The sequence below is a fragment of the Filicampus tigris genome, chromosome 4 (genome assembly GCF_054856515.1).
Source record: "Filicampus tigris isolate MCC_2025a chromosome 4, RoL_Ftig_1.0, whole genome shotgun sequence".
In the NCBI taxonomy this organism is placed as follows: Eukaryota; Metazoa; Chordata; class Actinopteri; order Syngnathiformes; family Syngnathidae; genus Filicampus; species Filicampus tigris.
Window position 1 is genome coordinate 6,229,410 of NC_141220.1, and position 14,620 is coordinate 6,244,029.

General features: G+C 40.5%; 1 protein-coding gene across 3 annotated transcripts; it reads left to right on the forward strand.

The window, feature by feature from the left end:
• Positions 1-2,864: 2,864 nt before the first annotated feature.
• On the forward strand, positions 2,865-13,975 carry b3gnt9 (UDP-GlcNAc:betaGal beta-1,3-N-acetylglucosaminyltransferase 9). 3 transcript variants are annotated; one of them, XM_086028719.1, is made up of 8 exons: positions 2,865-2,998; positions 7,328-7,599; positions 7,691-7,810; positions 8,109-8,450; positions 12,013-12,239; positions 12,323-12,578; positions 13,449-13,610; positions 13,691-13,975. In XM_086028719.1, exons 2-8 carry the CDS (start codon positions 7,501-7,503, stop codon positions 13,748-13,750), a joined length of 1,266 nt encoding a protein of 421 aa, XP_085884845.1. In that variant the 5' UTR covers positions 2,865-2,998; positions 7,328-7,500; the 3' UTR covers positions 13,751-13,975. The 3 variants fall into 3 exon arrangements, with proteins under 3 accessions (XP_085884845.1, XP_085884842.1, XP_085884843.1); XM_086028717.1 differs by adding an exon at positions 5,668-5,748 and having other exon boundaries at positions 2,933-2,998; positions 13,449-13,975; XM_086028716.1 differs by having other exon boundaries at positions 13,449-13,975.
• Positions 13,976-14,620: the final 645 nt, after the last annotated feature.

The following is a 14,620-nucleotide window of genomic DNA, read 5'->3' on the forward strand; positions in this document are numbered from 1 at the left end:
CAAAATTTGATTCATGAGCTCATCGCTATTCATCTTTCACACAGCCACTGGAAATAGAAATGCAATTCAGTCCGACTTGCATGCCAGCGAGAGCTGAGGATTTCACGACACTATGCGCTGGCGCGCGTGGGAAATGTGGTTGACTCTTGTCAAAACACTACCGCTTTTGTCCACATGGCGTCGCCATAATCAACAAAAACTGACATATGACATAGTGTTGCTTTAACCTAATACTTTGTTGCAGCACCTTTGCTTTTATTAGAGCGCTCAGGAGTTTATCAGTGTGGCACGTCTTGATGGCAATATTTGGCAAAACTGCTCCAAATCTGTTCGATTGCGAATACAACTCCTGTGCACATCCGTCTTCAGGTCCATCAGATTCACATACCTGTCAAGTTGTAATGTGTAAAATTATATACAGAAATGTCCGTTCCGTTTCCCCCATCCCTCCCGCTGAGTGATAAATACCGTGTAATATTATATACAAAAAATGTACGAGCAAATTACAACTTTTGTGAGATTTTCAGCACAGCCCGAGGTTGACTAGTATGGATTCAGATCTTGACTCTGACTGGGCAATTCCAAATCCTTAATCTGCTGGTGAAGCCACTCTTCGTTGATTTAGATGTGTTTTCGGTCATTGTCCTGCTGATATATTAAGTTCTCATTCATCTTCAGCTTGTTTGCAGAAGCCTGAAGGTTTTGCAGTAACTAAAACTGACTCTTATTTGGAACTGTTTGTCATTTCTTCACCTTGACTAAGGCCCCAGTTCCATCTGAGGAAAAACAGACCCCAAGTATGATGGGAAGGGAAATTTAGCCTCTTGGCAGCCTCCTTGACCATTTTCTCATATTTTCATTCATTTTGGAGGGAGGTCCAGTTCTTAGTAATGTCACCTTTGTGGTGTATTTTCACCACTTGACTTGTGCTGCAAGATCTGACTACAAACATTTCATTATCAATAATCAACATTATCTCTGTTCTCCCTTCTCTAAAAGTTTTTTTTCAATTGAGTTGAACAGCTTAAATGTCACATGGTGGTAAAATTTTGAAATGAATGCACTTGAACAGGGGTGTGTAGACTTTTTATATCCACTGCATATGCACACACACGCACACTGAAACGCAAAGAAAGTGCATCAGTGAGAGAGACATGCTAACGAGCTAGCTAGCTATTAGACCGAAGACGGGCGAACATACTCTGCTTGTCAAAATTGTATTCAATAGGTTGAGGAAGTGTGCCCCAGCTTTTGCTAGCTGTGCCAAGAAAAGCTGGCATCACAGGGAAAACTACATTCCAGAAATCTGTAAAGTTCATCCTTTAGCAGGCCATCCATTAGTCAAATGTCAGGAGATATAATGTGGATTCTGACCTGGTCATATAACTCTGGACCAGGACTGGGCAATTAATTTTGCAAAGGGGCCACATCAGAGCCGAGTCAACATGCTAACCTCAACTTTGTTTAGTATTTTTTAATGTATTTAGAAAAGTGGATTGTCTTGTTTCAATAAATTGCTACGTGTGTCGATCTGATGTGTATTGTTATGATTATGAAATCAAATTATAAGCAGTCAATTAAATTACACCTTTACATTAAAAAAAATAGGACTCATAGGTACAGATAAGTGGAAAGTATAATATTATGGACTGTGATGTATAATGATACGGTGCTGACTAATAATACACCCAATATGTACGCTCTATCTATCTGCAGACAATATTATCGGGCCATATTCTCTTGGCCCGCTTCCCTCCACCATGCTGGAAATAAGAATGTTGCTAACATTAGGACCACTTGAGTGTCTTTTTGGGAAAAATTGTTAGGAAAGGCGTCGGAAATGTCACTAAATATAGCGAAAAAATAGCTACAGTAAGTTTGCAGCACGGTAAACACAATTTGTGGCTCTTGCTTGCGAACTAGCTTGCGCTAGCGTCCACATGTGTGCACATGAAATAATAGCACGACTTTCAAACTAAACGCACCTCATATTTATGTTTTACTTTGAATTTCAGGCCACTTCGAGGGCCGGTCAGAGTCTGTGGGTGGGCCGGATGTGGCCCCCGAGCTGTGCTTTTCCCATATCGGCTCTGGACCAACTGTAGACCGTCACGAGCATGTTATAGGGCGAAAAGGGTTTTGCTCAACCAATATGTGCTTTGTGAGAAAGCGCTATTGGTTGTGTTACTTGTGCTGTGTGTTTGGGGGTACTCCAGGAACACAACTGCTGACCCTCAAATAGAGACTTGGATACATAGAGGACACCGGATGGATATTCTACCATACTCTTTGTGTTGCATCTAAAACATGCATATAAACCAAAGCTACGTTCTTTGTACCAAACTTGATTTTGTCACAGAAGCAGAACTCTTTAATGTGCCCTCAGTCGAGTCTCCTGAGTACACCAAAGAATGCAGTCATAAAATATCATCACTGCTGCTCCTTGTAAGCAGTTTCTCATCTTCACTTTTTCCCAGTACCATGGTGGGTCGAAAGTTCTTCTGTTATAAATAATTCCATATGGTATGTTCAGAACAAACCCAATGACATTCTGGATATGAATGTGTCATTTTGCTCCGCAGTCCACAATTGTTTTCTTCATTTGACCACCCCAACCCCCATTCTGCTGTGTCGGCTTCAGTCTTAAGGGCTGTTCCTTCAAATTTCAGCCACGTGGTTAGGTTAGAGAAGATGCTGCCTTCATGTCCTCCCCTTTAGATTCTCCTCTCGGCCACCGAATCCCAAAACGTCATTTTTCCAAGTTTATCTGGTATAAAGCAAATGCAACAGATATCAATTTCCAGCTGTACAACCATACTTAGTTTATATATTGTATTTCACAGTTCAAAATGACATTTTAGTTAGGGGAATGCTAGCTGCCTTGGTCAGTCTGTAAAATGCATATTTCCCACGGCACTTAAAGGCAACATGAGCGCCAGCGTTGAGACGCAGTACGTGCAGATGTTTCCAGTTTGTCCTTCCTTCTCCGTCCTCTTTGGTAAGTTTGAATGAACTTCTTTTATACGCCACACGTACATGCAATTTACAATAACTGTTTTAAATAAAAGAAAGACGTTGTTGACATTGTAAATCAGCTGGAATATTTACATGTGCGTGTTGTTTTCTGTCACGTTCACTTATACTCCGAGACAATTAGACGTAACATATTAAGACAGTCTTTAGCATTTAGGAGCGTTACTCCAACACAATCAATGTTTTTACTGACACATTGTTTGCTTAATTAGACGGCACCCGAATCCAAATGCTGCATTCACTTATATAACAACAGAGACACGCCCCCCTCATTTGTACACGCTTTGAAGATGCGCATTAACCGTTGCTTAAAGATAGAATAAGAAAAATCATGGTTAAAAAAACCAAATACTTATACTTCAGTTTTACTATTAGTTAATGACACATCCAATGTCTCCAAAATGCTGATACTCTAAACCAGGGGTCAGCCTGTAACACTGATCCTCGTGGGCCATATCCTGCATGTTTTAGACGTTTTCCGTCCTCCAGCAGACTTGACTCAAATGATCAGCTCTTCTGCAGAAGCCCGATGACGATCCTGATCATTTGAATCAGGTGTACTGGAGGAGGAAGACATCTAAAACATGACAAACACAATATTCTCTCTCGCCTGTTGATGCAATGATAGCTGTAGTTCCTAATAATTTTAATACCTCTCAGACAGTGTCAATCAAAATAGAGCATTGTTGTCTGTGAAATGCAGAAGTGTGTGGGTCGGAAGTATTTTACTTGATTTATTAAATAGCAGAACACTACACTAAAAAATACACAATAGAAATATGGGGTTCCATTTGTGCCAAAAATTGTTATGTGTCGATGATAAGTGTCTATGATAGACGTCCATGATACCTGTCTATATGTGTCGATGATACGTGTCTAATTATGTGTAGCTGATAAGTGTCTATAGACGACCATGATACGTGTCTATGTTAGATGTCTATGTAAAGTGTCGATGTTAGACGCCGATGAGAAATGTCGTTAGTGTTTAATAAAATTAATAATATGTATGCATGCGGTCCTGTTCGCTCATTCCCACCACCGTTGCGAAACGCCGCTTTGTTTAACAGCTAGGATCAACTTTTTCGTGTGTCTTATTTTCAGCCTGTATAAATTTATTATTATTTTTTTTTTCTGGTAACCTGCTGGGGCTGTGCCTTCCGTAGGGCTTTTGGGGAGAGGTTTTGGTCCGATTAGCAAAGTACAGAAAAGCGCCAAATAAATCTGACTTAATGATATATAATAATGAAGGTCTTCGCCTTCACATTATAATAATATAATTATTATTGTTATTAATAGTAATAATAATAATAATTAATTTGTTTTCCTGTCCTTCGCGCCATGGCCGCATTGAGTTCAATGCCTTTGGTATTACTGACATCTAGGTGTAGAAACAAACAGCGCACAGCACATAGATAGACTCGGGCTAAAAAAAAAATAATAATAAGAAGAAGAAATTAATAGAGGCCTAAAATAAGACATACCCAAAAGTTGATCCCGGCTGTGAATAAAGCGGCGTTGTGTCGCAACGGTGGTGGGAATGAGCTAACGGGATCGCTTGCATACTTTTATACATATTATCTTATTTATAATGATTTCATTAAACACTGACGACATTTCTCATCGACGTCTAACATCGACACTTTACATGGACGTCTAACATAGACACTTATCAACATATCTAACATATATGAGCCATTCTACCGAATTGGTTGAAATTGCTGTCCCACAATGAAAATCAAATTTTAAAAAACAATAAAGGGTTCAGACCTTGCATATTTATTCATATCTTGTTATGATCTATTTTACCACAAGGCATTAATTGAGATACTATTAAACTGAATGTATAAAAAGTCATCTTTTCTATGTGCCTTCCTATTTGGAGGTGGCAGTCACAATCTCTAACTCCTGAATTTCAATTCACGAAAAGAAAATGTAGAATATTTTTTGCCAATTTACAAAATACTTAACTTTAATAGAACATTTCGGTTGCTTTTAAATGTATTGTGAAAGATTTACATAGTTTTTGTAGTTTTTTTCAAATTAGAAGTTTTTATATAAAAAACCTGTCCCAACTTTTCATGTCACTACCGAAACGCAAATAGTATTTGTCTGTAGGCAGGGCTTGGTTTTAGCCACATTCCCAGAAATTTCACCAGTAAGAGACATTACCTTCATGTTCATCACTGGCCACATGGCGAGTAATTAGTTGACAGCATTATTAAGTTATGTGCCCTCCAAAGTCTGAAATTCAGCATGTGGTTTTTAGGACCGTCACTGCCGAACACCTCATTTCGGCAAGAAAATGAGCACTTTTGATTTTAATGCTAAATGTACTGTTTTCTATCTCTGTACACATGCTCAAAGCTGTCTGTGGTAGCCACATTGTGCCAAGCATTGTTGAGTATTGTCAACAACTATCATAAAATGTCACTCACGAAACGGTCACTACCGAAACCTTTCGGTAGTGACATAATGGTTTCGGTAGTGACAATATGTTTCTTTTGAATAAAGTAAGTTTTACACAATGATACATAGATACTAGGGATGGGACGAGATCTCGCGGGATTAGAACGCCAGGAGATTTCTCGTCCCTGCACAGCACGAGATCTATTTTCTTTTGACGGTGTTTTGCAGTCACCGAATGTGAACTTCCGAAGCCAAATCACGAAGTCGCTGTTGTGACCGACAACGCTCGCAACATGGATGTGGCGATAGGTAAGGCTGGCTTTGAGCCACACATTAAGTGCTTATCGTGCAGGCAATGAACGCAACGCTAGTGCGGCTGGTCCAAAGTTGGCCGCGTATCATGTTTGTTTGGACGTGTCAAGCGTATAATTTATTTTTTTCACCGATGCTCAACAGCAGCAGCTGCAGCACTTTTGACGTCTGAATAAAGACAGCTCGAGCTGCCCGCGCACAAACTAATATGGACGTAATCACGCGCTAGAACAACTCTTTGGACATGATGGCTCGCGATCTAGAGCAGCGGGGTGCCGTATCTGAGGAGCCCAGAACTACGACAAGTTGCAGAAATCTTGACACAGATGCAGTGACATTCCTCTTGTTGAAGATCGACTGAGAAACAAGTTGAACTCTACAATACAATACAATTTTAGCGCATTTCATAACAGCTAGAGCTGTAACAAAGCACTTTAAAAACAATACAATAAACCCCCAAAAAACAATAAGGGGCAGTGATACATCTATTAATAAATATATCAATAAATATTAACAAATATAAATAAAAATATGAATAAAGCCAATTAATTAACATAAAACACTATATACAATTGAGTTACTGCCCCAGGAGCACAGTTGGATTTTGTCAAAGTATTCAGTAAGAGGAAAGATCTCAGCTTTAGCTGTTATTGCAGCAATATTTGAGAGCATGTAACGAAAGTGACTCCTGTTTGCATTTGCACTTTAGAGCTAGATGATTAATTTTCTTGCAATCTCTTTGATAAAAAAACATTTTGAAAACTGAAAAAATTACATCAGGTATTTTTTTAAATTCTAAAATTAGCAAAAATCTCGTCTCGTTCTCGCGGACTCAATCTCGTGAGACATCTTGTCTCGTGGGATTTTTGTCTCGTCCCATCCCTAATAGATACATATGTCATACATAGATCTTTCGGATTTTAACAATATTCTATTTTATATTTTATCTTAATTTGAAGGGAAAAACACCAAAATGCCAAAAAGCCTAGCAAAGACAGAGTTCAATGTTCAAAAATAGCATATCAATTTAGATTTATTTCGGAAAAATGAATATTAAATTCTGTTAAAAATTTAGATTAATTTTGATGTGAAAACCACGTATACTCATTTATAAAAATACTTTGTAGAGGGGGAATGGAAAAAAATATGAATCGGTGAGCAGAATTATTTTTATTCTTCTGTAATTGTATGTTTCGGTAGTGACACATTTTAGGGACAGTCAAGATATTTGGAAAACTAGAAAATACTATTTGAAAATTGACTGTACTTTTACTATATTTGTGCCCCTTAGGTATGATGCAACATGAATACAATAAAGGTTTTTCTGAAATAAAATACAAATTTCACACATTTTCCAACTCTGAATTTGAACCAATTCAGTAGAATGGCCCATATATAGACACTTATCATCCACACATAACATAGACACGTATCATCGACATAACATAGACACATCATGGACGCCGAACAAACACTTATCATCGACACACAACATATTTTTGGCACAAATGCTGTGGGGTGAATGGAACCCCATCGTCATGATCCATTTCTTGTGACTTTATTCCGTTTGTGTCAGGATGCTTGTGCTGGCTTCGGAGAAGAGGGCAATGGAGGGAAATGCTTGCCTTTTAGACTCTCACAGAATACGGAAAACATACATTTTGCTGAACGAATGGTGAAGTCCCCCAAGCGGAGATGAGGATCTCTTACTACTTCACGCCCTGTTGAATACGCGACTGAAGCCAGAAAATGGGGATGCTGAGGAGGAGGGGCTGCTACGTAAAAGGAGATGTGATGTGCACCATGATGCTACTGCTGCTCTTCTCCCTGTTGCTCTACGTGCGGCAGGTACACACAAATGGAGTCAAATGGCACAACAAACTAACCTGCGCAACAGCGCCCATTCTTATGAGTCCTAACCGAGGCTATGATGTTCCAGTTCCTTTTGTCCTCTGGGTGGGACAAGCCAGCATGGAGGCTGGAAATCCTTCGTCCCACCAGCTCCAGTCGGACCCTGCTGGAAAGCAACGGAGCCAGAGTGGCCAAGGAGCCCCCGCCGGTAAGATGCAAGGGTTCAGGAAGAGTCCAAGTACAGTTTTGTGTTGGAAACTCGTAACTATCTACAATAGAACTACAATTGACAGTGTGCTCCGGGAGACAGTTTGTGTTTTGATTTATCTGAATTTCTGATTACAATTTGAATGTTACGTTTGTTTATCAACTTCTTTTGTTGGCTTGCTCAAAAACAAATCATTAATAATAAAAATAAAATAAAAGAAATGTTGGAAATAATTCCATCTGTACTGGTTGAGAGAAGTAAGACACATGAAATGTCCATTGTCACGATCTGTCCAAAGGGGCAGTATGCGGCCAGACCCTCTGAGCCTCAGCTGCCGCCCTGCGAACACAAGTCCAAACGCCCTCAGCCCAAGTCCAAAACTCAATCCAAATCCAAAGGAAAGTCCAAGTCTCGGCAGAAGGGCGCCACACCCACCAAGACGACTGGCGCGCCTCTGCCGACATTGCCGCTGTTTGACTTTGCGGGCTACCTGCGAGAAAAGGACAACCGCAACTTCCGGCTGCTAATAGATCAACCACAGAAATGTCAGCTGGGAGGGTCCGAACGAGCTGGAGAAAGCCGTGAGCTCTACATGCTCATTGCTGTGAAATCTGTCGCTGCGGATTTTGATAAGCGGCAGGTAAACTATATTAGGATTATTATTATTATTTTTTTCCCTCATCCAGTGATTGTTCACATACCGGACAGAACTTACCATTGCTACACCTCTCATCTTTAGGTTCAATGAACAGATGCAGCAGGGCTGTTTTTAGCCAAAGAACTAAAATGCCACACATCCTTCATCCCATCCAGCTGATCTGGACATCTCCTTTTCTCTTTTCTTTGAGTCCAACCTCTTGTAAAACTCATCATTCACTTTCTATTTGACCTTTGCCGCGTCCTCTCCTTGTAATCCTGTCTGCTCTTTTTACTTCTCTTACCAACCCATCCCTTCTTCGCCACCCTCTTTTTCGGTTCACAAACGCACAAAACACGATATACTCACAGCCAACAATTCACAAACAAACTGTGTGTTTTGCACATACAAAGAAACATTTCTTCAATTACAAAAAATATACATCCTTCAAGGACAATTGAAAATCTTTCAAATACAAAAACAACATGTTTCAAGTACAAAAAAACAGATCAACCCTCGAGTAAAAAGGGCTAAAGTGTCATCTCTGGTCATTTTTGCCCCTCCGATCTTTATTCAAGTCTGCCAACAGGAGAACTCACGTTACCCTCGGATACCGATTAAGTTTCTCACATTTTCACCAGCAATGACTACAAATTCACTTGTTGGCTGCCCATTCTGAGAAACCTAACCGGTATCTGAGTTTGTGGGTAACATAAATTCCCCTGTTGGTGGATTACCAGAGATGGGCACTTAATCCTTTTTCGCTGGTCGGTCCTCCCTCCGTGACCCGGGTACCTCATCCCTCCGTCCTTATAAAAAGAATCGTCCTCCGACCCCGTCCGTCCTCATCCTTTTGAAGCACTAACGTCCTTACTTTCTGTCAGTACGCCCGCCCCCCCCGCTACCACTCGCCCCGCCGCCCTCCCCCCAAAAAACATCCGTGCACTCATAAACATTATTTAAATTAGCCAGCTAATTAGCCATTAGCTGGCGAATTTCCTATGCACACCCACTTACCGGCTGGGAGTATCGCGAATGGATTGAATTGAATTGTTTACAGCTGTTTAACCAAGATAGCATTTAGCTACCAACCCTGCCATGTCTTTCACTAGACCGCAGATGATGATTATGATTATGATTAATATTTAAGATTGCTTTACAGTATAGCGCAGTACTATTGTGTTTGATTGCCAAACTTTTGCATTATAACTAGGGCTGTCAAAGTTAAAGCGTTAACTATGGAGATTAATTTAAGTCTTATAACGCATTAAAAAAATATATACTCTGTTAACTAATTTTTATTTTGTTTCCTGTGGCACCTTCCCTCTGTTCACTTTGTAGCCAAACTTAGAGGAGAGTCACTGTCACAAAGATGGACATTTACGCAGTTTAAATTTAAAAAGTTGCTCGATGGCTCCCTGGAGAAATCCAAAATAATTTGGGAGCTTCGCAAAGCCAAATTCAAATACCATATTAGTTGCACGTCTTTGCTGTATCGTTCAACAGTTGTATTTTACAGGAAAATAATCTTAGTCAAGGATCAAAGAAAGCTATTAGAACAGTCTTTGAGTCAAAATATACTTTTAATTTTGTTTTCCGTATTAATTCCAAAATTTTACTCAAGTAAATATCTGTTCCAAGCTTTGTAAAAAAATGTAGTTGGAAAATACCATTAATCGCGATCGATTATGGAAAATTTTAATCGCTTGATAGCACTGGTTATAACGCATTAGCTAGCGACACGATCATCTTCACCTTCAACCCCTTCTTTGCACACGCTTTCTTTAGAATCACCCCCACTCCATTACTCTTCCTGTCCAGACCGTTTCCATTGACAACCGTTTATGCCCTCCTCTAATGCTTCTAGCCCCGCTGCCCTTCCATCTAGCCTCCTGTATGCAAAAAAGTGTCTACCCTTCTCCTCGGCGTCATATCAGCCAGCTTTACTTTGTCATTGTGCCTCCATTTAACATTCAAACTCTCAGTCCAACACTCCTAACCTTCCTCTATACTGCCTGTCTCCTAACCCAGTGATTCTCAACCAGTGTGCCGTAGCATATTAGTGTGCCCTAAGAGATCATCAGGTGTGCCGCTGGAAATGATTTATTTTTTAATTATTATCAAATTTAAAAAATCTGTTGTGTGAATTTATTTACGCCAACCACGTATAATAACAGGCAAAACAATCAAATGTTCTTCCACTAGATCGGTGTTTTTCAAACTTTTTTGAGTCAAGGCACATTTATTTCATTGAAAAAATCCCGCGACACACCACCAGCTGAAATTATGAAAAAAAAGCTTCTTTTAACAATTTAAGTGTTATATTGTTTATAGTGCTGTCAAACGATACATTTTTTAAAACTAATTAATCGCAAAAATTTCCATAATTAATCACGATTAATCGTATTTTTCATTTACAATTTTTTACAAAGCTTGTAACCGTTATGTAATTGAGTAAAATCTTGGAATTAATTTGGAAAAAAATCTAAAGTAGATCTCAATTCAAAGACTGTCCTGATAGCCCTCTTTGACCCTTGAATACGATTCTTTTCCTGTAAAATACAACAGTTGTACGAAACACCAAAGACGTACAACTACGTAATACGGTATTTGAATTTGGCTGTGCAAAGTGTGCAAATGATTTTGGATTTCTCCAATGAGCCGTCAAGCAACTAAAAGTATGTAGAAGTCCGTCTTTGCGACAGTGACTCTCCTTGTAAGTTTGGCAGCACAGTGAGCAGAGGTCAGCAGCTACGGGAAGTAAATAAAACTGAGTTAATTGAGTTAATTTTTTGTAGTGCGTTATGACATTTAAATTAATCTCCAAAGTTAATGGTTTAATCTTGACAGCCCTAATTATAACGTCTTGAATAGGAATGAAATAAACACAAAGAATAAAGTATTTTATAATGTTTCATATTGATACTTACTCAGTGTGAAACAAGGGCCTGTTTGGATAAACATGCGTCACTAATTCGCTTGTCTCTAAACAAAGACAATTAGCTACCTGCTACTGCTACTGCGGCTACCTGCTGGTATGGAAGAGTACTACAATGTAGCAACCACATGATTACGCACAGGCACAAAAATTACGTAATTTCCCACAGCCCGCCTGGCAATATCTCACAGTTTGGCTCACAGTTTGAAAAACACTGCACTAGATGACAAAAGGTACATCATGACCTTGTATAGCCACTTTTAGGGAATCGTTTTGCAAAGTGGTGTGTCGTGAGATTTTTTCCGATGTGGAATATGTGCTTTATCTCATTAAAGGTTGCGAAACACTGTCCTAACCAACCTACCTCCTCTTCTTCATGTACGGACAACAGGAGCCTTATTGGCGGTCATTGTTAACCGGGTTCTACTTCAACCCAGTAGAAGACAATTGTAATTCGTATTTTTGACTTGGACAGTGTTTTATCTTGGATGCCATGCCTGGTGCATTTGAAGCCGAGTGGCTTGTTTACAACCCGAATAGGATATGCGTTAGAAAATGGGTGGATAGATGGGTTACTTTGTTGTTTTCAAACAAAACTGAAGTTTTCTCCACTTTCAATGACCTCAGGTGGTGCGTAGGACGTGGGGTAAAGAAGGCGCGTCTATCCGCACCGTCTTCCTGTTGGGGGTCCCCAAGAATCGCACTGCCTTGCCGCTGTGGGATCAGCTGCTGACCTACGAGAGTCAAAGCTTTGAGGATATTCTATTGTGGGACTTTGAAGATACCTTCTTCAACTTGACTTTAAAGGAAACACACTTTCTAGAATGGGTCAACCACACCTGTCCTCACGTCAAGTCAGTGTTGGATCCAGCCACCCGAAGCAATTTCTCGTCTAGATTTTCTTGTCATTCTCTTGTCTCTCGTCATTGTCGTCCAGGTTCATCTTCAAGGGGGATGCTGATGTTTATGTGAACGTAGACAACATTCTGGAGATGCTCCAAGGCCAAAAGTCAGATGAGGATCTTTTTATTGGGGATATAATCGTCAACGCCAAACCCATTCGGCGCCGCACTTCCAAGTACTATGTGCCGGAGTTTGTGTATGGGAGTGCTTTGTACCCATCTTATGCCGGGGGAGGGGGCTTCGTCATGTCGGGGTATACAGCACGGAGACTCAGCGCCTCCTGTCAACAGGTATATGACGATAACTACGAAGTCAAATCCGGAGCTGGGCATTCTGCCTATGTGACGGACGCCCATTTGGTCGGCGATAAACGATAGTCGTGAAACCCAAAAAATTGTCGGACTATAATCGGACTAAGCATAGTCGGGGGCCCATTTTTTCCGTCTATGTAATTATCGTCTGTTGTCTATTTTCGCGGCGGTGCTTCCGTTTCCAGTTGGCCGCGGCTGTGTGCCAGATATTGTCAGGTGTGCCGTGGGAAATCATCTAATTTGTGTGCCTGCATGTCTTTACTACACTGTAGAACTCTTCCATACCAGCAGGTGGCAGCAGCAGCAGGTAGCTAATTGTCTTTGTTTAGGGACAAGCGAATTAGTGACGCATGTTTATCCAAACAGGCCCATATTTCACACTGAGTATCAATATGAAACATTATAAAATACTTTTTTCTTTGTGTTTATTTAATTCCTATTCAAGACGTTACAATATAACATCATTCTTCAATGTTAAAAAAGGCTTATATAAACAAAATAACACTTATATTGTTAAAATAAGCTTCTTTTTTTTTCACAATTTCAGCTGCGGGATTTTTTCAATGAAATAAATGTGCCTTGACTGAAAAAGGTTTGAATAACACTGCTCTAAGGTCCATAAAGGTCTCCTTTTAGGACCTTTGAGGACCGCGGCCAATGGGAAACGGATGCCTCGCCCCGAAGTCCTATATAGGCGATTACTATTTGGTCCGGCCAGACAAAATGTCGGATATATGCCGGCTGTAGGTGGAAGGCGATAAACGGACCGCAAATTTTTTGTAAAATGCCCAGCTCTCGCCGAATCATCTTTTTTGACTTTTGTTTCACATTCATGTTTCCAAATTCCAGGTGGAGCTGTTCCCCATCGATGACGTGTTCCTGGGAATGTGCCTCCAGCTGATCGGAATCAAGCCATCGCGTCACCAAGGTTTTCGGACCTTTGGCATTCCCCGTCCATCAGCAGCACCTCACCTCCAGACGTTCGACCCGTGTTTTTACCGAGAGCTCATGGTGGTTCACAGCCTCAGCGTGCCCCAGATATGGCTCATGTGGAAGTTGTTGCATGACCCCACACTAAACTGTCACAACAGGTCCAGACCGACATCCGGACCCTTCAGGTGGAGGACAGGAGATTCAAGAGGGGAGGGTGAGACAGACTATGATGAGAAGGGAGTGTTTGTCACACATGATTAATAACATCTTAGTAGTATATAATAAGACAAGTTTCGTGGCCATCTTGAAAGGCCCGAGATGCGAAGCACAGATGAGTCACATGACACCTCATCCAACTTGTCAGAATGGCCAAATGAATTCAAAAGAGACAAACATGCTTTACTTTTTTTCCAGTTGAGGCGGCAATAAAGAAAGATTCTGGCTTTTAGTGTTCAATGTGACATAATTTTTCACAAATGACTGACAACTTTTTTTAATGACAGAGTTGATGTAAAAAGGTCTTCAATGTCCTATGTGCAAGGGATTGAAAAAATTGGGAAATTAATTATGATTTTATTCATTCATGCATTTCATCGCAGGTTGCTGTGGCTGAGTGGATGTGATGTGATGGACTAGAAATCCATTGGGGTCCCCCTGCGCGGTTTTGAATCCTGCCGACAACGGAAAGTCTTCTGATCTTTGGGCTGTGTCTTGTTGCTAGCATTAATGCTGGATTCAAAAAGTTCCATTGCAAGTTCTCGTGCTAAATGCGATGGACTTGAGGGCTGTTGGCGTCCACCTGTCTAGGTTTGTTTGTTTTCCGGAGCTTGATTGCATGGCTTTTCCCACTTTAGTTAGCCAATTTATTATTTCTTGAGCATTCCATGGCAGGTTGTCGTGGCTGAGTGGTTAAGGCGATCGACTAGAAATCAATTGGGGTCTCCCCTGGGCAGGTTATTATCCTGCTTAACACGGAAAGTTTCCTGACCTTTGGTCTGTGTCGTGTTGCTAGCATTGATGCTGGATTCAAACGGTTACATTGTAGGATGTTTGGGCTGAGAGATTAAGGAGATGGATTTGAGTGCTGT

What these genes read in the sequence shown, in the direction of transcription:
- b3gnt9 (XM_086028716.1), top strand. Translation starts at nt 7,501, where the DNA reads ATGGGGATGCTGAGGAGGAGGGGCTGCTACGTAAAAGGAGATGTGATG. An exon ending in TGGCCAAGGAGCCCCCGCCG is followed by an intron (nt 7,811 to 8,108) that starts GTAAGATGCAAG and finishes ATCTGTCCAAAG; the next exon opens with GGGCAGTATGCGGCCAGACC. An exon ending in CGGATTTTGATAAGCGGCAG is followed by an intron (nt 8,451 to 12,012) that starts GTAAACTATATT and finishes CAATGACCTCAG; the next exon opens with GTGGTGCGTAGGACGTGGGG.